Below are 25219 nucleotides of genomic sequence, written 5' to 3'. Positions count from 1 at the left end.
TGGCTCTGGACCCACATGATGATAAGAGATGCATTTTGTCATGTGGCATACATACTCTACCATGGGGGCATTGTGATTTGAAAAATGGCAATCAATGCACAAGCACAGAGCATGATTTGAAATAAATAAACATGCCTATGAACTTATTTGGGTTCAAAAAACGGGGTATTATGGACCTGCCAACACCACAACCCTCTCCTGATATACAGTCTAAACTGAGTGGCTTGTTAATTATTCATCTGAACAGCATACTTACAGATGTTGATGAAGAAACAGGCAAAATATTGTACATATTTAACAATAATTTAAATCATTACCAATTACCTGTAGGTGGGCAATTGCAATTTATTACAACCCCTGAGGGTGATGTTAAAATTTCAGTAGGGAGAAATATTTACAGAATTAAGCACTCAAACATGATTTCTGGCACTGTATATACTGTTTCTGCTGGTGACTGCTTATATATTGAGGTCCCTGGATCTTATGATAAGCTTATACCCTTTTTTATAGAATTAAGAATCAGGTATTCAATAATAAATAACTACTAAACAAAATGCCTAATGATATTTTTGGCCACACAAGACATGAAGATCACAGTGATGAGATTCTGATGCTTGATGTCAGAGTCAAGAAATTAAGAAGTGATTTACAAGCTTTACAAACCACACTCAATGCCAGTCTTCAATTAGAAATTACAAATTTACAATCACAATGCATGGACCCTCTTCTTAAAATTGATTCTGAACTCAAGTTGCTGCTTCAGAAATATACTGACCTGGCTACATTGGATAATTTTCAAAGTTTAGAAGAGGCTGTAGCAGCTCTTCAAGCCAAATTTAAGACCCAGGCTAACAACTCTGAGCAATTGAAACAGCAATTGGAAGAGCAAATAAATAATGTCCAGGCACAGCTCCAAACAATTGTCAAAAGCATAAAATCACAAGAAGATTTTGATCTAGTGATTTCCACTCTAAAAGAACAGATTCAGTCACTCCAAATACCTAATCTGGACCCTCTGAACAATGCCATAGCCGAGGTTAAAGAAAAAATTGAGACACTTGAAAATTTTATGAACAATTTGCCCTCTTTTGATGCTTTAAATGCAATAACTCGGAGTGTGGCAAATATTAAGCTGCAACTTGAAACATATGAAGATTTTGGAAAAATTCAAAGTTCCATAACCCATCTTGAAGGTACAATAGCAGCAGTGCAAAGTGATTTGGCAAATGTACTAGAATCCAGATTGCCCGGGATTGTAGATACCCTTGTCAGTGTCCAGCACCAAATCACAAAGCTTGAAAACCTCAACACTGAATCTGAACTGTCTCATTTTCATCACTTGATAGATGATATCCAAACAAAACTTGAAATTTTACAACAATCCACACCCTCTCAGGCAGATATAGCCCTGCTCCAAAATGCTATGCAAAATGTGGCTCATGCTTCTGAATTAAATGATGTAAAATTGGCACTTGAATTTTTGCAAAATACAGTATCAAATCTGCCTACATCACAGGAACTTAAAAATATTAAGAGAGCAGTGAACAGGATATTGAAATCAGAAGATATCAAGAATATCCAAGCAGAGATCAAACATCTCACTCAGACAGTGGCCACTCTACCAACCAATCAACATATTAATGAACTGCATGCCCTGTTTGAGGATATCAGAAGACAGGTCCATGATCTTACAGCTCAAAATTCAAAATTGGCAGTTGTTGAAAATTTGCAACAAATTGTAGCTAATATCAAGCAACAGCTAGGGACCATGGAATCCAATCAAGCAAATGCTCTGTCTGTTTTTGCCACCCAGCTACAAGAAATTGTGCAACAATACAAAAAACTTGCTGTGGACATAAGAATCAAGCCTGGGCACGATGAGATTGTTAGGACCATCAATGAGCACCTTGAATCTGTAACAAGCAGATTGCTCACAGCAGAAAAAGAAATAACAGGCATAATTGAGAATCCAAAACATTCAGTAATTCTTGAATTGTACAGCATCCCCAACAAAGAATATGATTCTCCATTTACACCAGGTGGCAAAATATATATGCTGTCCCCTGCACAATTTTATTACCAGTTTTTTGTTGGGGGCACACTGAGACCAATCAAGATCAAATATTGGCTTCAGCCACAGGCACACCACTACCCTACCTTATCAATAACAAATGCTGACAACAAAGTAAAAATCAGCAGTGTAGAATTAGAGGATTTTACAGACCCCAATACATTAGAAACATCTTATGTAGAAGATGATGGCACTTTGGAATTTAAAATACAGATAGGGGACAAATTATATTTAGAAAATCCTGCAGTCTCAGCTGCTGAACACCCCATAGTTGCAATATTCTTGTTTACATATCATGTCTAGACAAATTATTGTTGATGAATTACACAGACAGGCCCGACATAATTTTAAGAGACTCCCAGTAGTCACAAAGGGCATAGATGATTTATGGCAGAGCGACTTGATTGAAATGTCAAGTGGGGGGTTGAAAAACTTAGACAAAATCAACAAGGGCTACAAGTATCTACTCACTGTAATAGACACATTTTCAAAATTTGCCTGGGCTGTGCCACTCAAATCTAAGACTGGAACATGTGTTACAGAAGCCCTCAGGACAATCATCAATCAGAGTGGAAGATCCCCGCGCTATTTGCAAACAGATAATGGCAAAGAATTTTATAATTCAGTATTTCAACAATTTATTAAAAGCCAGGCAATTAAACATTATTCGAGTTACAGTGATCTCAAGGCCTCAATTGTAGAGAGATTCAACAGAACCTTAAAAAATCTTATGTATAAACAATTTACACTGCAGGGTAATTATAAATGGATTAATATTCTTCCAGAACTTCTACATAAATATAACAACTCTGTCCATTCCACAATCAACATGAAACCCTCTGAAGTAATAAGCTCATCTGATGAGCAAAAATTGATCAGCACTGTTTATTATCCTAGATATCAGCCAACAACAAGAAGGGCTAGATACAGGGTAGGGGATCAAGTAAGAATAAGCAAATATAAGCACTTATTCAAGAGAGGCTTTACAAGAAATTGGAGCACTGAATTATTTACAGTGGTTCAAGTTAAACCCGGGACCCTTAACACATATATAATAAAGGATCACCGAGGAGAAATTCTCAAAGGCAGGTTCTATGAACAAGAGCTCAGCAAAACTAAACAGCCTGACACATATCTCATAGAAAAAATCATCCGCAGAAAAGGCAACAAATTACTTGTCAAATGGCTGGGTCATCCGGAAAACAGCTGGATCGATGCAAACAAAGTGATAATATGAACACCTGGGATGTTATAAAAAGACTGCCAGAGCCTGAACAGCAGAATAAGAGAAATGGCAAATTGCTACCTGATAATATTAGGTGTCTTATTGTTGGTCCATCTGCTTGTGGTAAAACTACACTATTAGTTGATAATTTTTTATTGGCACCCAACTGGTTAGACTGGAAAAACAGGCATTTGTATGTCTTCTCTAAGAGCTTGGAACAATTAAAATATCAGCAGTTGATGAAGCTATATGATGGATTGGATATTGCCACTTTTGAACCAGATGTTAAGCCACTTGATGAATGTCTCGATAATTCTGTTGTTGTGTTTGATGATATTATATTGGATAATCAAAACAAGGTTAGAAACTTTTTTACACAGGGCCGGCACAAAAACATTGATTGCTTCTACCTGGCACAGACTTTTTCAAAAATACCCAAGCAACTGATCCGAGACAACAGCAATTTTATATGCGTGTTTCATCAGGATCATACCAACCTCAAACACATACATGATGAATATGTAGGTGGGGACTTGAGCTACAATGATTTTTCCAAGTTTTGCAGCAGGTGCTGGAACCAGGACAGTTATGGGTTTGTCACAATTGATATGACAAGAACACCCAATAGTGGTAAATACAGAAATAAAATCAACAATTTTCTAGACGTTGAAACAATTTTTTAGACGTTGAGACGTATATAAATAAACATGAAAAGGCCAATCATTGATGATCTTAAGTTAAGAGATTATCTTGTAAAAAGATTTAAGGGATGGAAATCAGAGAACCGTGGAATTTATGAAAAACACAAACAAACAGAACAGCCTGTAATTGATGCTATTAATAATTTAGGTAAGAATATCAAAACTGTTACAGAGCAAAATCAAAATTTGCTCACAGAGCTTGTACCTGTAGCTGCTAGGAACATATTAGATTATCCATTCACCCCACTTTCCAGTATTCATACACCTAGTCCTCCTAGAAGAATTGAGGCTAGTCAGGATCCTATTGAATTGGGTCTTCTTGCTCAAAAATATTTAACAACACCTAAAGACAATAAAGATGAGGTGTTTGGCTTATATGCTGACACAGAGCTTGATGGCAGCATCATACATAGAATTGGCAATTTCAGAGTAACGTTTATGGGAGATGATATAATTGTATATTCAGAATCTCGTCTCGGAGAAAAAGGTGCTTTTGTTAAGTACACTGGAACACCTGGATTGTGGGAACTGATGACTAGGAAAAGGCCTGGCAGCTATACAGATCAAGATTATGAGGATTACAAAGAAATATTAATAAAATCAGATGCTCTATACCAGAACAATGATCCCACACAAAAAAGAGTCAAGTCTAGCAGTGGGGCAAAATACAATAATTTAATCAAGCCCATATGGTCACAAATCAAGACTGGCAGTGGAATCAAACAATACAACACCCTGCCCAAAGAATTTGTGTGGGTTGATGATGTCAGGAAACTTGTAGATAGGTTATTGGTGATAGCTGGGGAGGAAAATGCTGGGAACCACAATTTTTACAATGAAAAGGTTGGAATTATGGACATGATAAGCACAAAATTGTCTAATTTTATAGTGAATGACACTAAGGGGATTGGATATCTCATAAAAATTATTAATACTCTACCCCCTAAATTTTGGAATATTTCTGAGGGTCGGGGCCTTGTTAATGACATTATAAACAAGCTGCCATTTGAACTGCATATTCCAGGCTATCAGTATTGTGGTCCAGGCACAAAACTGGATCATAGATTAAACAGAGGTGATCCTGGTGTTAATCCCTTAGATGCTGCTTGTAGAGACCATGACATAGCATACAACACACATTCTGATCTTGACAAGAGACATGTTGCAGACAAGAAATTAGAAGAGGCTGCATTTGGTAGATTTGTAAGCAAAGATGCTTCTTTGAGTGAAAAAATAGCAGCATTGGGAACCACCATAGCTATGAGCACCAAACAAAAACTGGGGTGGGGGTTGTGAATATGTATATAATAAACCTACAATGAAGGCCAAGGGTGTTATGTATCAAGTACCTTATGCAGGTCTCAAATCTCTTAAAACTATTGACAGTCTTTTGACCAAAAAGCAGCGCAAGAAGAAAAATTCTTGTATTGCAAAGGGGCATGGTATGAAATTGTTGCTTAGTACCCCCCAATTAAAAAAATTACAGCAATCAAGAAAAAAATCACATGTGGGGGGATTTATATTTACCATCCCTGCCATCTTAGCTGCCCTCGGGGCTGTTGGGAGCTTGGCTGGGGGTTCAGCTGCCATAGCAAAAACAGTAATAGATGCCAAGAAAAATAGGGCAGAATTAGATGAGCAGAGGCGCCATAACCTGGCAATGGAGAAAAAAGGCAAGGGTGTTAAGAGAGCCATGAATAAGTTTAAAAAAAACAAGAAGCACTTACAAACCAAGATATTGAAGCTTTAATCAGGCCACTGGGCATCAAACATTTTAGAGGTGTGTACATGTCTGATTCTTTACCAGAACAACCACTCAACAAAGAGTGTGGCATTGTTAATTTGGATAAGTACAAAAATCAGGGCACTCACTGGATCTGTTATCTTAAATATTTAAAAGATGAGGCATTTGTGTTTGATTCATTTGGAGGTGTTCCACCTGAAAATTTAATAACATATCTAAAATCACCTAATCTTTATTACAATAATGCCCGTGTTCAAAACTTCAAAGATGTTAATTGCGGACATTTGTGTTTATCTGTTCTTAGATATATGTCTCAAATAAATAAACCATCAATTGAAGATTTTCAAAAAGCCTTGTGGTATCTGAAACATCATGGGGGTATTCCATCTCACCAGCCAAAATTCAATATTGAAACTCAAATTGCATGATGACATAGTGTATCCCAAAACAATAGCTCTCAGGGCATTTTATGGCATGTACCTGATCCCTAATATTACACACCACAACAACACAATTGCAGTTGGTGATGAAAAAATTGTCATCACTCCAGGGCAGTATAATCTGTCCACTCTAAATGCTCAATTACCCAGAGGTGTAGTGTTAAGTCAAAATTCTGTCACTCACAGAGTAGAGATTGTATCTGCTACAGAAACAGTGGATCTGGGTACTATTGGGGAGCTGTTGGGCTTTGAGAACAGCACAAAACTTGAACCAGGCATCAAACACACTGCTATGAATATACCTAAATTCTTAGCCATAGAGACTCTAAATATTCACTGTAATGTGGCAGAGGGTATGATCACCAAATCAAATGGCATAGGCTCTCACAAACAAACAGGCATCATTGCAACATTCAAGCCTAATTCTGAATTTATGGAGCCCATTATCTACAATCCATCCCCAACATTATATTTTCCTGTGTGCCATAATAGAATAGATTATATTGAATTGATGGTCACTAATGAAAAAGAAGAATTAGTTGATTTTGCTGGAGCCACAACAACTGCAATCATAGAAATTAATATTTAAATAAAAATACATACAATGGAAAATATTGAGAGTTATGAGCTACAATCATTCCCTCCAAACAGGAGGACATTTGCAAATTTAAATCAACCCAACACAGAGATAGAGGTTGATCTTGATGTAGGGGATGGCTTTATACACCCCCACAGAGCAGATCTATACATCAAATTTGATGTTGTAAAGCTCGATGGAACAGATTATCCGGCAAATTCAAATATAAGACTGGTGGACAATTTTGTGCCACATCTATTCTCTGAAATTGAGATCAGAAAGCATGGCGTTGTTATAAACAGAGTGGATTATCCCGGCATTACCTCCACAGCTTTGGCCACATTAAAATTATCCAAAACCGAGGCTTCATACTACAAAATAGGAGGATTCGAGGCTGGTGATAAGATATTATCTAAGAACCACACAGTGCTGTTCCCGATGCGCCTATTGCCAGGATTCTTCTCAGATTATAAAGATATTATGTGGAAGGGTGGGTTAAGAATCACATTTAGAAGAGCTGCAAATGATAACAATGCTTTGATGAGGTACAGTGCAATAAACTCTACAGGGGAAGCTCTGCCTAATACCCTACCAGATGCAGGCAAATGCATTATTCAGACTATGGAGTTAAGAATCCCTGTTGTTGAGTATGAAGCCAGCTATGGTCTTAAATACAAAGCAGATATTCTAAAAAATCCACAGATTCCTCTGCAATTTTATACATATCAATGTGTACAGAAGCCCGCATCTGGTACATATTATGAGTTTGATGCTACAAATTCATTCTCCAGTATACAATATGACATGCCTGATTTTGTGGTAGTACTGTTTCAGACTGGAAGACACAACAATCAGGAAAAAAATTCAAGTAAATTTGATAGCTGCAACATCAAGAACATATATCTTAAAAATGGCAGAAATGAGGTCTTTCCTAGAGAGAATTACAATTTAGACATGTCCAAGGATGATTTCCTTAAATTATATGAGGCATTTACGGCTTTCAAGAGGGTCACTACTGGCAATACTGACATGTATTACACACCAGAGGAATTTAAAGCACAGAGACCTATGTTTGTAATCAATGCTTCAAAAAGAAAACAGGTTGTGGTGAATGACAGAACAAACATTAAAATTATCTGTGAATTTCATGAGGCATTACCTGATGACACCATATGTAGTGTTATTCTCATAGGAGAAAAATCATATGTTTATGATGTAAGAAATGAGAGAGTCACGGAGCAATTCTAGAGGGTCTCTAGAATTGCATTGTTTTAATATTGGATAAACAAATTGAAGCTGGTATCCAATTGAACTTAAACCAGAAATAACTATGTGTGTGTGTATGTGTGTGTATGTGTATGTGTGTGGGTGTGTGTGTGTGTGGGTGTATATGAGGGTGGGTGTGGGTGTGTATGAGGGTGTGTATGTAGGTGGGTGTGGTCAAGGTCAAGGTCAAGGTCAAGGTCAATGTCAAGGTCAAGGTCAAGGTCAAGGTCGGGGTCAAGGTCAAGGTCAAGGTCAAGGTCAAGGTCAAGGTCGGGGTCAAGGTCAAGGTCAAGGTCGGGGTCAAGGTCAAGGTCAAGGTCAATATGTGTGTGTGTGTGTGTGTGTGTGTGTGTATGTGTGTGTGTGGGTGTATGTATGTGTGTGGGTGTATGTGTGTGTGGGTGGGTGGGTGTGGGTGTCGTGGCCTAGTTTTAAGTGTGGGCAAAAAAAATATCAAGAGGGGCATATTTTTAACAGGATTATGGACAACAATCTCACAGAAGTGCCTTTTGTAAGTATAGGCACATCAATCTGAGGGGGGTCATACTTTCTGATGGAGTCCATGAGGGCATTTTTACAAAAATCTTGGATTAGACAGGGTTCCACACTTGAGCAAAAAACTCATATGGGCATGTTGAGCTAGTTTTAAGTGTAAGCAAATCTGCTTGAGGGGGGTTCATACTTTCGTGGGTTTATACTACAGTCAATACAACTACTCTTCCCCCTTCCATCCAAACCGATTCTAAAGGCATAAGAGATAATGTTTTATTTCAACCCTATCGCCGCGATCACCCACAGGTAGGTAGAAAACCTATACATAATAACCAAAACTAAAAATCAATAACAAGTCAATCAAACGATAGTTTAAAGTGGGATCCGAACCACTATGTGCCTCCACCAGGTATCGAACCCGGGACTCCTTGATTGCAAGGCGAAAACGTATTCACGGCGCAATCGAGAAGGCAGTTATAAATATCTGATACATAAAAAATATCAAATAAATTCCCTTATATGTATTAAATACTAATGTATTTTTACATGTTTAGTAATTTACTTTTATATTTAATAACATTATAAATATTAATCATATAGGCTCTTTCTTCTCAGTTTCTTGGTAGAAAATTCGAAAAGTTTCATGCACATACATAATATATATGTATAGTTTGTGTATGTCTGTGTAGACCACAATCTTCTTGCCCCCCCCCCCAAAAAAAAAATCAATCTTCAATGATTTCGCGCCCTGGTAGGGTATGTAGCTGCCTGGCAAAGTCCTCATTCCGTAAATTCACGAACTGCATGAAATCAGAAAAAGACATATATTCCCCTATCGTTTTCAGAAAACCTGTTTCACAACTCACCCCTGTCCTTTCTGTGGTGAAGGACACTCCAATGGGACAATGAATCTCCCCCCTATTTACTGCGAGCAGCAAAAGAAGACGGCCGCGCCATCTACTGGTCACCGATGGAAATGCAATTTCAAAGCGCAGCGAGGTTTAAATGTGGGGTAATCTTCTATACCCTAACTATTCTATGCTTTTACTTAGCTTTCACAGACTAATTTCATTGTTCTTGTAGCTTTTCATTCGCGTGGCCTCGCCGTGTAAATCGCACACAAACAAGTCGTCTGTTTTTTTTTTCCATTCGTGGGTACATTGAGAAATACCATATTGGAGCATCTGGTACTAGTATTTGTGCATAATGGTGAAATCTTTATTTTCCACTGTGATATCCACACACTGACCAGCTATAAAATTCGGGATGCTATGCTCTTGTAACTCACACGATGGAAACTTGTTTCGGCACAAGGCAATAAAAAATCTTATTTGTAATGTTAACTCAGCAGAGAAAACTGTGGTAAAGCACTGACTTAGTGCTTGTTTAGTGGTAATGACCATTTCCTGTTCTAGTAGTTATCAGGCGCGGTTGGCCCTATAGCGCACAGGATCAGTGAACCCCCACTTATAATATACGGCATTTACCTTGAGAATGGACAATAAACAATGTCTTCAACTTTTGACAATTTTTCGCTAAAATTTCTACACAAGAAGTCATGCATTTGTGTCCGTAACACGGCAAATTATATTGCTGAGAAAGAGAAACCGCGAGTCGGCCGCCCTCGTGCAGATCCTCAGCTGAACCCCCACAGGAGGGCTCCTGCCATAGTGAAGGTTCGGGCGGCAGGCAGAAGCTCGGGGAAGCTATATGAGCAAAATACATGGAAGATGATACTGAGGAACCTCGATCTCCAACCAACGGTCATGCGCAGTTCGTGCTCTCTCAGAAGCCACAGCAGAAGCCAGAAGGCACCGTCCTCGCTGCAAGCGAGACCCCAGCTGGTTTCTCCCTTCCAGTGTTGCCCTGTGAGGTTCAAGTTTGAAGCGCATTCGTTACATATTCAATCTTCTCTGTTGAATAATTTTTGTGCCGAACTTCTTGGCATAAATGTAAAATTGGGCATAGAGGGATGAGTAGAAATGAATGAAAGCTGGAAATAGACGCGATGAATTAAAATAAAAGAAATACATTACTAAAATAATTCGAGCATGTATTCAGACTTTTTCCTTAAAGATGGAAACACTTCGGATATGTGAAAGTAAAGGAATGCCGCGATCTTAGACAAGAAAGGAAGACGTGACAAACCCTGCCGGTGTCAATCTTTCAAGTTTGTAAGTTTTCGAAGTGCTTTCATAGTTGTTGCAAGGTATTGATGCTCCGAAGGATGGACTATGTTACGTCATTTGATGCAGTGTAGGTGTTGCCGTCTGCGCAGGTAAGAAATGACCGCTAAAATGCATAGAATTAACGGACACATACCTTCTCGTCTGTTGAAAGAAAATTAGAGATAAAGCGGTGCTGGTCGACCAACTCCAAATTTGAAAAAAATAAAAGAAAAGTTGTAGCGTTTCAATGATAGGGTCTCAGGTGTCTGGTACGCACATGCCATTGGTTGCCATTTCCCTTTAATAACTGTAGAACCATTGTGAATATTCGTTTTATAATTGCAGGCATGGACTTCCGAAGGGAAAAGGGGTCACACCCGCCTGGAAAATTAATGTCAACGTAAAACTATTTATTATCCACATATAATTTCATTTCAGTCACAGTAATTTATGATAATTATTATGAAACTCTGCTATGAAACCTGATTCTATGAAATAATTATGTACCAATCTTTTAAGCCCCCCCCCCCCCCCTCGATCCCTTTGTTTCGCGAAGAAAGTATTTGCGGAAACTGAATATGTGTCATATGACTTCGGTGAACCCCCAGGAAAATAATGCACGAGCCGCGGCTGGTAGTTATGTATCTTTTCCAATCCATTATCTCATAGCAAACACAGACACGTCCTATAACTTGACAAGTTTAAAAACAAGACCCTGCAAATAGGTATTGCGCAGCTCACACCACATTTCCGCATTCCATTCTTCGCAGCAACGTTGATTCGCAGTGTTGCAACCTGGAGGGAGCGGAATGGTCTGAGGATTTTCAATGAAATTTGTATTCGCTTTTTCCTGGGCTTTTTTCTACCTGTCGGAGTACAGAACTTCAGCTCACCTTTCGCCAACGACTCTTTTCCTTCTTTTAAAACTTGAACTCCTTGATGGCGCAGTGGTAGCGTCGTCGCCTTGTAATCAAGGGATCCCGGGTTCGATTCCCGGTGGAGGCACATAGTGGTTCGGATCCCACTTTAAACTGTAGGTCCAGTCCTGATTAGCCTTACTGTTCATAAAGTGAACTTACAACAACAAATCAATCAAATCCAATTCTTTTAAAACTTGAGAAACCATACATTTAGATACTCTCGTGGCAGCGCTTGTGGACTCGACAACATTATACTTAAATTTATGTACCTCCTTCTGATTTCGCAAATATGTTGCAACATTGTAAACAATTTATCTGACCTGTCCTCTAAGGGGCTTTCCAGAGCAGATTGTGGATTTCGTTGAACCCGGCATGATTTGATTTTTGCATTTCAAAAATTTGCAGCCAAGAGTAAAGAGCAAGAACATTTATTTCATGCTTTAAAAAGGAATACAGGCAAGCGTGTTATCAGATTGCCTTCTCGTAGTGATTGTTGTACGATAAACAAAAGAACCCCCACCCCACTCGGCTTTTTTAAAAAAAAAACAGGCCACTGCTCGATGTCGCATTCAGAAAATGAAGTAATTCGCCAGTAGTTCCTCTTCGTTATAAACGTTAACGCGCGTGCGTAATACTACAGTTTACGATCCGCATACCGCACGCATTTTCAAAGACCGGATTAAATCAAATGAACCACTGATAAACTGATATGAGCCGGCACAGTAAAAGTAGTTTGTCATATTTGTTTCAGTTTAATTTTGCTGAGTTGGCACCACTCTTAGTCTCAAGGGCAGACCAGTACGTAGAAGAGCAAGGTACATAGAGATTAGGTGAAGCCATCCGAAGATTGCCGATCTTGCACGAACACGTGACGTCACCGGAGAGGCAGTGAGCTCGGCAGAAGCAGACGGCCCCTAGCATTTATATGGGAGATTCAGAGAGCGAAAGTATATTATTACTTTTAGGAGGGGGAAAATATTAATTGTCATCCTCCAAGATGGTATTGAGGCATCCTTTTAATGATTAGTAACATAATTGAAAACGCGCTACTTTTAAAAGGGGGCAAAGTACATGTGACAAAATGTATTTTGAAAATCCATATTCCTGAAACTTTCTGACCGATGCGCTACAAAGAAAGTTGCGTGTTCTCCTTTAGAATTTCGTCATTTTACAAATCGTAATATAATTTTAACAAAAACGTGGCATGCTAAAGAAGAATTCAAGAGTTTAAAAAATAATTTATTTTACTTCGCTTATCTGTCACATATGGCTAATCGCAAAGATGACGATGCGTGATGATATGACGAAATTGATGAAAGGGGATTCGAACCTGGGGGCATCGTAAAGCGTTGTGCTAACCACTTCGCCACGGAGGTCAGCATTACAAGGAAATAAACAGAAAATGAAAATCATATGGCATCTATGTTTTAATATGCGAGAAACATTTGCGAGGATGTTATTGAAGTAACAAATAATTATTACAAGACGTTGTGATGAAAATTATTAATATATCTGAAATATCGAGAGTTGACCTTGCAGTCTCTAAATGTACTTTTAGGGTTACGCAAAACCTTTACTCAAAATTGCAAGTGTAAATTTATAAGCTATTAAAATGTAAAACTTATTCCTGTTCGGAAAAAGAAACTGCCAAGTCAAATTAATATTTCGTATAAATACATATATTTTTCTTTCATGAGGACAGGACAGTATTTGGAGGGGACGGTGGCTTGGGAAGGCTATAGCCCCGGATCTCGATCTGCAAAGGGGCTTCCAGTGGGAAAACATTGCCATGAAATAGTCCAGAAGAAGGGGCGAAATGATTTTTTTTTAAATGGCTCAAGAATACAAAGCTATAAGTGGACATTTGACAAGCTTAGTCTAAAACTTGCAACTGAAATCGTACGTGTGTGTGTGTGGGTGGCTACGTGAGGTAACACGGTGGAATATGATTCACAATACTAAAATTAAAATAAATATGTGGGAACAATAGAAATCAAAATATGTTGTTGCTAGTGACGGCGCAATAGAAGAGATGGAGGGCTAAATCATATTTTCCCGGGGCAATCATGTATATTATTCCGTTACATAGGAGACAAAAATGCATATTTTGGCTAAAAGAGCATTAATTCATTTTTTTGTCGTTTTACTGGGGGCAAATAAGAGAGAGAGAGAAATTGTCGAACGAGAATAGGAGGCGTTCCTGCCCCGCCCCCCTGTAGTGTGGTCACTGCCTATAGCTATGCTGGAGCAGAATGCACCAATTAATACGCTATTAAATAAAACAAATACTTTTAAAACTTTTAATAAAATTATTTGTGAACTATGGTTTAAATTTAGAGAGGACACATACCTGTTTAATTTAATTTGGATGAGTTAACTTCTGAAGCCTGCCATTTCCGAGCCTTCTTTCGGTATAACTGCACTGCCCTTTGAGCCCTAGCTGCTGCGTTCAGGTGGCGGAACGAGCAGAATACTAATTAAAACAAATATTTGACATATATATATATATATATATAAAAGCAACGTACTGAAGCTATTGACGGCGCCAAAGAAAAGACAGAAGAGAAACGTGGAGAGTGCAGTGCTATTTTACGGGAAACAGTCACGTTTATTACTCCCTTACATTTACATACAATATTAAAAAGTTCTGCTTTTAGATCTCGCACAATGCCTTTTTCACAAAAATGGGCAATCCCGCATTTTTTATATCAATCAAGTATGTGATATTTTCAGGAGCGTGCCGTGACCTTCCGTCATAGGCAAGCGATGGGTTAATTTTTCGTTTCGGTTAATTATAACAATTTGAAATACAATATAGGCTTATACACACCCCCATTTACAATAATGTGCATAATGGTGACGTATCGGGCTTGAGTGTGTGAAGTGCATATATACCGTAAAATAAAATCTTCACCGCACGGTTTTTAAAAAAGAAAAACAGCCTCTCGATATAAACTCGATGTAAATTCCAACCATGAAGAAAATAACGATTTACCTGATATTTGAGGGCAACTGTAAATTAAATTACGTTCTTTTTTAACCCTGAAAATAATAAACATCCTATTAGCATAAAGTTTCGATTTTAAATAAACGGACGGGTTTCGGTTTCTGACTTAGCTAGAATTATGAATCATGACTAACAGGACGAAAGAGTGTTTATGTAATTATCATTCGCTAAATCGAATCGTAGAATTTAAATGAAAAATACAGAAAAAATATTAAACAATCAAATTATAAATTGAAAAAAATATTACCTTACTTAAGTTGGAATTCCTGCCGTCTGTTCTTCTTGGTGAATTCATCTATCACGTCTCCATAAAAATCTTCGCCCCTATTGAACAGCTCGCTTAATAACGTGCTTTCGATTGAAAGCAGTGCCAAATTTGATAAACGCTCTTGCCTTTGATTACTGCGACAGTAAGTTTTAATTCTCTTCAAGGCAGAAAATGACCTTTCCACAGATGCTGTTGTCACAGGAATAGTCATAACCAGCAAAAACAGTTTACGTAGTTCAGCCATACAATCATTGAGTTGCATGTGGTGCAGGTACTTATACAAATCACAAACATTTTTATCACGGAAATCTTCAGATTTATACATTACAGTTAGTTCACTTTTCAGGCGGAGGCAATCAAAATGACGGCCATATGTATCTTGCAAAGATTGTAAGGTGCCGTCAGGAAAATGTTGAGAATTATGTGGGAATTTACTACTATCTAGCAATTCGAGAAATGAAAGTTTGTCAAGGTTTGCATATCTTGTCCTTATTTGCATAGTGATTGTATCGAGAATTTCAACGAATACTCGTCTGTAGTACCGAACGGCATGCTCATCGGATGTAATACCTCTTTGACGAAATTTTGACAGATTCTTATGAATTTCCATTCGCTTCCAGAACGCGTTGAAACTGTTCCTCTTGTCTTCCATTACCCTCAAACACTCCATTACTTTTTTCTGGCAGTATGATATGTCATTACATTTTGCTTGGAGAATATCGAACAGAACATCAATGTATTGGAATATTTCATCAAATAACTGCAAGCAAAAGACAAATGGAAAGCTACCTAGTCTTCCACAAAACCCACTAGCTTCGTTGTAAGTGTTGGTGTCCCAGTCAGCGGGGTTGTCTGTAATTTCTTCGAACAACTCAATTAGAGATTCCCTGTAATTATTAACAGTTTGGACAAGTCTAGAATTGAAGTTCCACCTTGTGGTTGCAACACGTGGCAACCTTTTCTGAACTATTCGGTCTAGTAGCTCGGTGCGTTTGGTAGAAAGAGAAAAAGGCAGCTAACCCAGAGAGCGTTTTGAAAAAAATACTACTTTCTGTAACGCTGTTTGCAGATTGCACCAGCACTAAATTTAAGACATGCGCGTAGCAGTGAACAAACATAGCTTCTGGATACTTTTCACGTACTTTTGATTGTAAACCATTCAGTTCACTTGCCATTACTGCTGCACCATCATAAGCCTGCGAAACGATCTTGTTGCCCAAATTAAATGGACATTTCCACTTTGACATGAAAAACGTTTTAAATCCATTCATTTTACAGATAATGACACAAACATGAGATGTGCAAAATATCTCGGCGATATTTGTTTCGGTTCTCGAGAAACACGCCTTCAAACACCGCTGAAATTCACCTCCTACGTCACAGATTTGAAAACGTTCTCTCCACAGAGAGGAGGTCCTCTGACGTCATCACTTAGAAATGCGTGGAGGCGGGGCTTCTGCTCGTCCCGTCAACTTAGCATGCGCCGCGGAAGCGACAGAAAATGAACTTGTTACTGTGTAAAACAAGTATCTTACAACTTCCAGTGCAAAAATCTGTGCTCCATTTCTTGGAGATGAATTATGCCCTAGCAGTATAGTAGTATTTACTATAATTCAGCCACTCGGTAGAGGGTTATCCCATTAGGGTGACAAAACAAACCTTGTAACAGTCAGTGGCTGAACACGTGAACAGCCTTGTTCATTGCGAATACATAGGTTAGTTCTGACTGACAAGAACTTAATGCTATAGGAATGCCTTTTCTGGAATTACAATTATTTTCGTCATAATATTTTCTTCACAAATTTTAAGATAATACTTTTAGAACACACTGGTTTACACGCCAATTTCTGCAATATAAGAGGTGATACGGTATAAAAAGGTACGTGAGTTTTTAAATTTCCTGCAGTAAATGACGGTTTTCTTCACTTAATGTATATTGCAAATTTTTGTATTTAGCCTACTTTTACGTCGCTTTTCCATTCACTTTGTTTAACCGCAACGATGAGAACGCATGGTTAATTTATTATGTATCATCTCTAACATCACATTTCTTCCCACTTTTGGCTAATCGCTACAATGAAGATGAATACCTACAAGCAGTATTCGAAGTCGGAGTGCAGGAGTACACCCCCCAACACACACACACACTACTACCAACTGCACAATCTAAGTATCACCCAACCTGCCACGATAAGAGACGAACTTTTTCTTCTGTCCCATCTCATTTCGAAATCATTCACTTGTCCCATCTCCTTTTATGAGACGAGACGGAACATGCCTCGTCTGGTGATCAACACTAACATTAACAATAGAAGCATCCCCCTAGCTGTCCCCAAAGTCTCGAGCAAACATCCTCCCATGTAACAATTTCCAGTTCAATGAAATGTCACTCACAAGGAAACAGTCATGCCCAGGTCGAGTCAAACCTGGAACATGCGACTTCCTCAGATAGGCATGAATTTTGTGTATAATAATTACAACGCCAGTTCATTCCTGGTAATTCTGAATCTGCAGTTTGGTTTGCATATATGAGCAGGATAATATTTAGTTTTCGAAGGCTGTACCGTCGAAACGAAGAGTCAATATATATATATATATATATATATATATATATATATATATATAAGGTTTTTTTGTATTTATAATGATAAGCCTTTGCATACGTTGTTAATTCTATATTTTTTCTAGACTTGAGACGAGACGAGAACGAGAATTGCTTCCCAAACCGAGACGGATGTTTATAAATTGAGACGAGACTGTCAATGAGACATTTACAAATAAACACGAGACAGACATTTACAACTCTCAACAAGAACTAGACCAAGGCTGCCATGTCTCGTCTCGATAGGATCCTTAGTGGTGAAGTTGTGAACCAACCAATTAATGCGTTAGAGATAACGAGATGAGGCGGCTTTTTTCGCAGTACAAAATTCAAAATAATTATATCGTACCATTTCAGTATGGGATATTGTTATACACATGGGCGTATATATAGTTCACGGGGGAGAGGGATGGATCAACTTTTGGTATGATTAGGGTTGCTTTATTTCGTAAGTGAAAATCCAGGACACTGCTGGCCGGAAGCTTGTTGGGGAGCGGGCGGGGGGGGGGGGAAGGGGTGCTGCACCCGACAAAGTTTTGTGTATGTAGTCACACTACTTATTAGTATTGATACTTTTCTGTTCAACTTGTGTCACTACGTTTTTAAGAACCAAATTTCTTTAATATGATTCGAAGGGGGGGGGGAATAACTGATTTGACAGTCTCAATGTAGTTTCTTATCGTAGAAATTCCGAAACTATCAGGAAATTGCAGATATTGGTCTGCAGTCCCATCTGGTGTGTGGAATTACGAAATTTCCTTCCCATCCGTATCCCGTCCTATACGTCTCTAATTTAAGAGAATGAAATAAGTCCGAAGGAATTTTTCATGAACAAGCGGATAGAACAAGGAAACTGGTAATTTTAGTGAACCAAAAAAAGAGAGGGGTTGGACCCGTTGAATCCCCCTTAAATACGCCCATGGTTATACACATTATTTCCTTGTAATAATTATACATAAACTAAGTATAGATATGTACTGTGCAACTAATGTAATCTTCTCAGTGTATTTTCTCTTATCTGCACAAAAATATTTGATCATAATTTGCGCAACAGAAATGGAACACAAACTGAAATTGCTTTATGGAAAAGAAAGTTAAATAGGCTTTATAAATAAAGTGAAGAATGTGAAAATTCCTATCTTGCACTACATAGATTACGGTAAATATCGATAAATATAAGTTTAAAAATTATTTTTGAGTGTCTGATCAGCAAACCAATTTTATAAGCAATATTTTTCGTATGGGCTGAGAACACACACGCAACTGAACCCTTCCATTTACCTTGCACGTGAGCAGCACGGATATTTCATAGAAGAATGATCATTACAAAGCATAGCTTTCCTTTCTCCTATCGCTCCTCCTTCCATTATTTAAATCGGGACAGATTTGTAAAACTGCTGCACGTGTTCGCTCACCGTGGGCTACCCATCCGGAACTGGACGCTCGAAGCAGACGACAAACGAGCTCTCCCTAAGGAGTGACGTAGTAACATGGCGGCGGCGTGTTTTCAGCGGAACGCTAGCCTCGCAACTTTGGAAGTCTCGTTTCTGCCTTAAACTGGACGCAGAGAAACGCGAGAACTTGCAGGGGTTATTTTTCCAGGGTGTATTTTTTAAAACTGCTGTAAAAAAAATTGAGTGGAAATGTCCATTCTTCAATTACTTTGAAAACGTGTTGGCTTAATGCTGTTGCTGTTCTGTCTTTACTGACGTCATCAAAGCAAATAAATCTCTCGCAAACCAAACCATCTGATCTTACGTATCGTAAAACTGTTGAAAGTTGTGACTTATTACTGACATCTGACGCAGTATGGAAACAAATGTGCTTGCTGAGATTTCTGTTTTAATTTCTTTCATTAGTGAAGAACTGATGCTTTCAATAAGATCGTTTTGAATTCTGTTTGAGAGCCCAGTAAACACTGTTGCAGTTTCCAAATGATTGCAAAGAACAGGATCATATTTACTTATCAATTTGCTTAATTCTACGTAATTTCCTCTATTGGTTGAACCTTGTGTTTCGTCATGACCTCTAAATGCAAGTTCCTGTTTACCAAGGAAACATGTTACGTCTATAAATCTTTTCAAAATTTCTCTGTTTTTCTTCACAGTTTCATTGTGTTTTAAAACTGCAGCTTTCTTTTGCAGATCTAATTGTATATCAATTCTGGACTTTCCGAATGTCTTGAGTTGGATGCAAGCGCAGATGTGATTTTGGGAACGTTCATGTCTTTGCACTGCATTATAAAAATTGCTCAAGTCACTGTAGCCTGTATAGTTCCATGGTCCTAAATTTGTATTGAACAAAACACATGGCCAACAAAATAATTTATTAAGATCATTGCTGCCACATAACCACATAATATTGTTGTACTGAGATGTTTTAAACTGCCTAATGAAAACTTTCCCATCTTTCTTAGTTGGTTTGGTTATGCACAGTTCAGGACACGGTCGCTCATGGTTCACAAGCTCCAACTTTTCACCATATGTTCTCGAACTGAATGGTTTTGAAAGAAGGTCCCTAATCAAGTCCTTACCTGCACCACTGCAAATCGATGGCTCGTCTGGTATGTCACCCATGGCAGAAATTTTCAACGTAGAACCATACTTTTACACCAGGTACAAAAACACGACACAAAAACAGAAAAACACAGCACAGCATCACAGTAAAAAACAAAAAGCATTCGCAGCACCCACGCTTCTAAATTAACCTTCCTTTTCGCAGTGTTACATACCCTCCATATTTCCGAGTAACTGACCACACGACGAATATGTTCAAGTACCGGCTGTGATTTCACTTCTTATAAAATCATATACGACTGGTGATCACTGGCTAACGTAATAATGTAATTTGTTGATTACTATACAGCTTCAAACATGAAAATGGTACCGCATTAAGTGGTGCTACAGATGCACAGAAAATTCTGGAAGTTAGCAACACTTGTGGACGAATTCTTTCCAACACCCTTGCCAAAGACAGATGCGGTCTTGGTGTTGCATGCCCTCGCCTTTTTTCTTCGTGGACGGGGACGGACAGTGACCATGCAAGAACTGCATAAGTCACTCGAAAAGCAGGGAGAAAGGCGAGCAGCCCTCTTCTTCTAACGCGGTCAATCCTGCCGCGTCGCCCAGCGTCGTCAAGAGTGTAGCTGGTTTATGTTTCAAGCCAAAAGAACAAATGAAAATTCTGAAATTTAAATATCTTATAGTAAATAAATTCCATTCTAATGTGTATAAAAGCATTGAAAAACACGAACTTAAGATATCAAAAGTGTTTTAAAAAAACAACGCAAGCGGCGCTTGCCCCGCCTCTCTTTACCGCACGCTTCTGGATATTTTAGATTTCTTCCGTTAGTTTTCTGATAATAGTTTTCACAGCTTTCCATATCATTTAGGCATGATTTCAGTTGACAAGTACAAAATAATCTTATTTCAAAACATACAGCAAAAATAAATCCAACGCGCTTAAGTTAAAACTCCCTTACATTGGAAACCTGGAGAAAACAAGACAGGGGTTCCTTCATAACACGATTTCTTGAAAACCATTTTACACATTTGATTCAAATTTGTGATAAATTGATTAGAAAGGATGAATGTTAACAGTAAAAGTTATAACGTTTCCCCTGCTACTATATTTTAGAAGATATTCGTTGTCAAATATCTCAATATTTGCATAAGGAATCAGCCTTTTCCGTGCCGAGCTTCTCGACAATGACGTAATGCATCCACGGCGCCGAACGAGCACCCCCTGGTAGAAGAGGGGGGGGGGAGAATGCAGCCAACGCGAAGTGCAGACGACAGGAGCCGAACGAAGACGTCACAACATGGCGCAGGTGTGTTTTTCGCGCAACGCTCGGGTACAAAATTAGAAACTCGATTTTTTCACCTAAAAATGAACGTGGCAAATTGCAGGGGTTATTTGTCGATGGTGTAGATTTTAAAAATGATATTTAAAAAAAGTAGTGGAAATGTCCATTGGATTTAATGATTTAGAGGGTACAGTGTCCCCCCCCTCGTTCCTGCCACTGCATACGTCAGAACACGAAGGTGTGTGATTTGCGTGCGATGAGTGCAATCCTTAAAGCTAAAGATGAGTTTGATTAGTCTAATTCATTCAGAATTCTACTAGTTTTCAAGAACAAAAATTGCTTCAATATTTTAAAAACTGGCGTTATAGACATTCTGTAAGGCTTTTTGAAAAGGTGCAAATGTAATTTTTTGCTGTGAGAAACAAACTACCACATATATCATATTATAAATAAGTAAGAAGTTTGGTACAGATTAGCTTTATACTCGGCATGCTATAACGTGAACAAGCAACGAGGTTAATTTGAACTTATTGTTCGTTTATGGTGAAATAATTTGTTCAGTTGAATGTGCAATGTGGTGAGAACAGTTTTTCAGAAATGATAACATGTTTTTCATATAAGGACAATAATGAAATCATTGTAGTTACACTCAGCAGATAAAGATTAGCAAGTAACTTGAGCACATCATTTTTTTTTTCGAGCGTTGACAACAATGATGGAATATAAGAAGATATTCTGCAGGGAAGTTTTGATGTGGAGAGTGCTAGAAGCTATATTGTGGACCATCTTCTGTGAAGCACTCTACATGTGTACATTTCTAATTATTCTGAACTTCAACCCCATCCATCCTATTACGTGGATTAGGTACTCGATAGGTACGACTGCATCCTTTTCCACTTGGAGTTGGTTCTTGTTCTTAGTGCTGGGAATATTTGGACTTGGTGTTATGCTAAGTAATGAATTTCTTGGACCTAAACCATACTATGGTACTCGATTTTCTGTATTATGCAGTACATTCTTACCAAGTAAAATCTTTGTGCACATTTTACACCTCCTTTTAGGGGGACTTACTGTTCGAGTTTATCTTTCACTTTTGGGAGGACCTTATGGAAGTTTGACAACTTCCAACGAGGATGGAAAACGAAAGATTGTTGAGGCTAACTTCTTTTTATTGCTGTCTGGAATGTGGACAGGTCTTTGTTATTTTTTGTACGAACATGTTCTTCACCATTATCAAAACCGTATTAAATTCCCAGTTATACAGCAATCCAAGTTTTTACAAATAAAGTCAGGAATTTTATCAAAGTTGAAATCAACAATGCACAAAGCGATATATCCACCATTGTGCTTCATTTGTATATATTATTGGAATGGTGGCTCAGCACGTGACACATTGTGCAGTGTTATGCATTGGCAAATGGAGGATAGTCCCATGGATTCAGTAAGTGGTATATTAAACCCAGTGTTACTGTTTTACATGTGGATATTTAGCTTCATAATATTGCTTACTCTTTACACTATGGAACTTATTTTTCAAGTTTATCTAACAGAACACTGTCTTTTCCCAATATCCAACCCTGTGAAAGATGTAGATTGTGTTAGATTGGAAGATGCCTTGTCGATGATGGAGTTTCCAATCTTGCATTATTTGGGGTATTTGGACTTTGTGGTGGTAGCGGAAAAGAGCCCCAATAGACGTCAAGAGGTGTTTTCCCTGAGTCATCCTGGTGGTCATCCACATAACTGGAATGGGATCGTTCAACAGTGTTTGGAACTTCTGAACTTGTTTTCTATAGAACTGACCAGTTCGTATGACACTGAAGTTTTGGCTAATCTCGATGGACATCCCGAATTGGCTGTTAAAACAGAGACATTACCCATAGGTCTTCTTCCCCCAAAACGAGCTCTTCACGGCATGAGAAATTTAGTTCAGGAGTGGGGCAGTGAAAATGTGGCGCATGATCCTCAGCAGCGGAAACAGGTTCTCCCGAGATTTAAGGTTTCCCTCCTAGTGGACGTTTTGAAAGACAGGGGTTTCCTCTTTTGGTATTGGCTACGAAGGAAACCTGGCTTTTCGTACCTGTTCAGCGAGCTTCCCACTGCACGTAGCCGGAGACTCTTCTCGTACAGTCAGCCAGTCATTTGGGCATGCCGCGGCTTGAGCAGCTTAGCAGCAGCGTCATTCACAGAAGACCACTTCGGCGTGCTTCAAAAAGATTTGCCTGCAATAATTTCCACCATTCTTCAGTTGAAACTAGCACTGGACAGGCAGCAGAAGCTGGGAAATTCATTCAGAAGATCACAGACTGATTATGATCTGCTCATGAAAGCAGCACTGAGATCCACTGTCAAGAGAAGTATATACAAAATCTGTGTTGTGTTTGACGAGTATGTGAAAGATCTCCCATTGTCAAAAGAAGCTCTGGATCAACTTCAGTTCTTTCTGGATTTCAAGGAGGGATAAAGTGATGTGTCTGCATGTGAATATCTAAGGGAGCATACATTGTAGTACTGAAACAAAGACACAATGTTCATAAGTATTTAAGATTGCACATTTGTTTGTGATAGGTAGGTAACATGACAAACCAGTGATCTATTGGTACTATTTTTTGTACTTAAAAGAAAGGAATGAGTGTTAATATGTCATCCTGTGTGCTCTCCAGATTGTGCCATTGTGTTGAGGATTAATTACGAATTTTGTGTTTTTTTTAATATCAATCAAAATAAACAAACACCATAATTGAAAATATTTTCTTCACCAGGTTTTTGTAAAAAAAAGCTCATATTTTGAAACGTTATTGTGATGAAGTATAGAGAACATATGAGAAAACCTAGTAAGAAGTAAGGATAATAGTGTTGACATTATGAAAGATAAGCATTTTGTATGAGAAAAGGTGTGGTTATTGCGTGAAAAGTGTTTTTGAGGGACTGTTAACATAATTTGTACATTTCAGTAACTCTTTCTATAAGCGTATGAAACTTGTATTAATACATATCTACTTTTATGTTTTGTCGCCGAGTTAATGCATTGTAGTAATTTAATTTTATGATAAGCATGCAGGGAATTTAGTGTGCATAATTTTTTTTTTCACTAATAAGACCACTGATATCAAACGTGTTGTTTTTCTTTTAAGTTTTGTACTTTTCTTTGTGTTGCTCTTCTTGACTAACTTAGACCATGAGGATGAATGATAATTGGATGATTTTGAAGAATTGTTTTTGAACCTCACACCTTTGGTGGTGAGGTTGTGGGTTACCTCCTCAATTTGTGGTACCCTTGAACCTCTGTTCCACTGCTAGAAAGTGAAAATTTTTGCATGGTTTGAAGATTATGTTGTTTATGAACATGCTTTAAGCTCGCGGAGATGTGTTATGGTTAAGGGTAGTATCTGCAAAACGTATTTCTTCAATTTTACAGGAGAAAGTACTTACCAAACTGACTTTCCGTACACTTTTGAAAAGGTCCTGGAAGTTTTTATTTCCCATCGCTTAATTTATTTCTCTGGTAAATCATGTATTTTTGAAGATTAATGTCTCCAATACACGAAAGCTGTTGCCTCTATGTCCTACTACGTGAACCAAATGTTGCATGCGTTCGACGATAACCCCCGGTCAGTTTTTCCAACCACGCTGTTGTTTTGCAAGAACATGACAATTTTCAAGATGACAATTTAAATGTTTGCCTAACCTAACCTTGCCATGCATGGTTCGTGGGGCTATTTATGAATGGTTCGTGAGGCTTTCCCTGCATGGTTTGGGGGCTATTTATGAATGGTTTGTGGGGCTATCCGTGCATGGTTCGTGGGGTTTTCGAACCTGGAAAAAAAATACAAAATCTGTAACATGAAAGTAGGTATTTTTTTGTGAAGAAGGTTGGAAACACTGCACACCACTGATCATAGACAATGCTAGTCAAGATTTGCCTGCCATATT

At 38.3% G+C, this 25219-nt stretch overlaps 2 protein-coding genes across 2 annotated transcripts; one reads left to right on the top strand and one right to left on the bottom strand.

Moving 5' to 3' along the window:
* Window positions 1-14859: 14859 nt before the first annotated feature.
* On the bottom strand, window positions 14860-15549 carry LOC145996819 (uncharacterized). Its single transcript, XM_083133352.1, has one exon. It carries the CDS (start codon window positions 15547-15549, stop codon window positions 14860-14862), a length of 690 nt encoding a protein of 229 aa, XP_082989478.1.
* A 6235-nt stretch (window positions 15550-21784) lies between these two features.
* Window positions 21785-24644, top strand: LOC145997417 (nucleoporin NDC1-like). The gene has a single exon (XM_083134442.1). The coding sequence runs from the start codon at window positions 21999-22001 to the stop codon at window positions 23748-23750; it is 1752 nt and encodes a 583-aa protein (XP_082990568.1). The 5' UTR covers window positions 21785-21998; the 3' UTR covers window positions 23751-24644.
* The last annotated feature ends 575 nt before the right edge of the window (window positions 24645-25219 follow it).

The sequence above is a fragment of the Lepisma saccharinum genome, chromosome 13 (assembly GCF_977018435.1).
Source record: "Lepisma saccharinum chromosome 13, izLepSacc3.1, whole genome shotgun sequence".
Classification (NCBI taxonomy): Eukaryota; Metazoa; Arthropoda; class Insecta; order Zygentoma; family Lepismatidae; genus Lepisma; species Lepisma saccharinum.
The sequence above is the reverse complement of the archived record's forward strand: the minus strand, read 5'-3'. Positions and strand labels throughout refer to the sequence as shown.

Bases quoted from the DNA above. Each gene is read 5' to 3' on its own strand.
- LOC145996819 (XM_083133352.1), bottom strand. From the start codon at position 15,549: ATGGAGTGTTTGAGGGTAATGGAAGACAAGAGGAACAGTTTCAACGCG.
- LOC145997417 (XM_083134442.1), top strand. From the start codon at position 21,999: ATGATGGAATATAAGAAGATATTCTGCAGGGAAGTTTTGATGTGGAGA.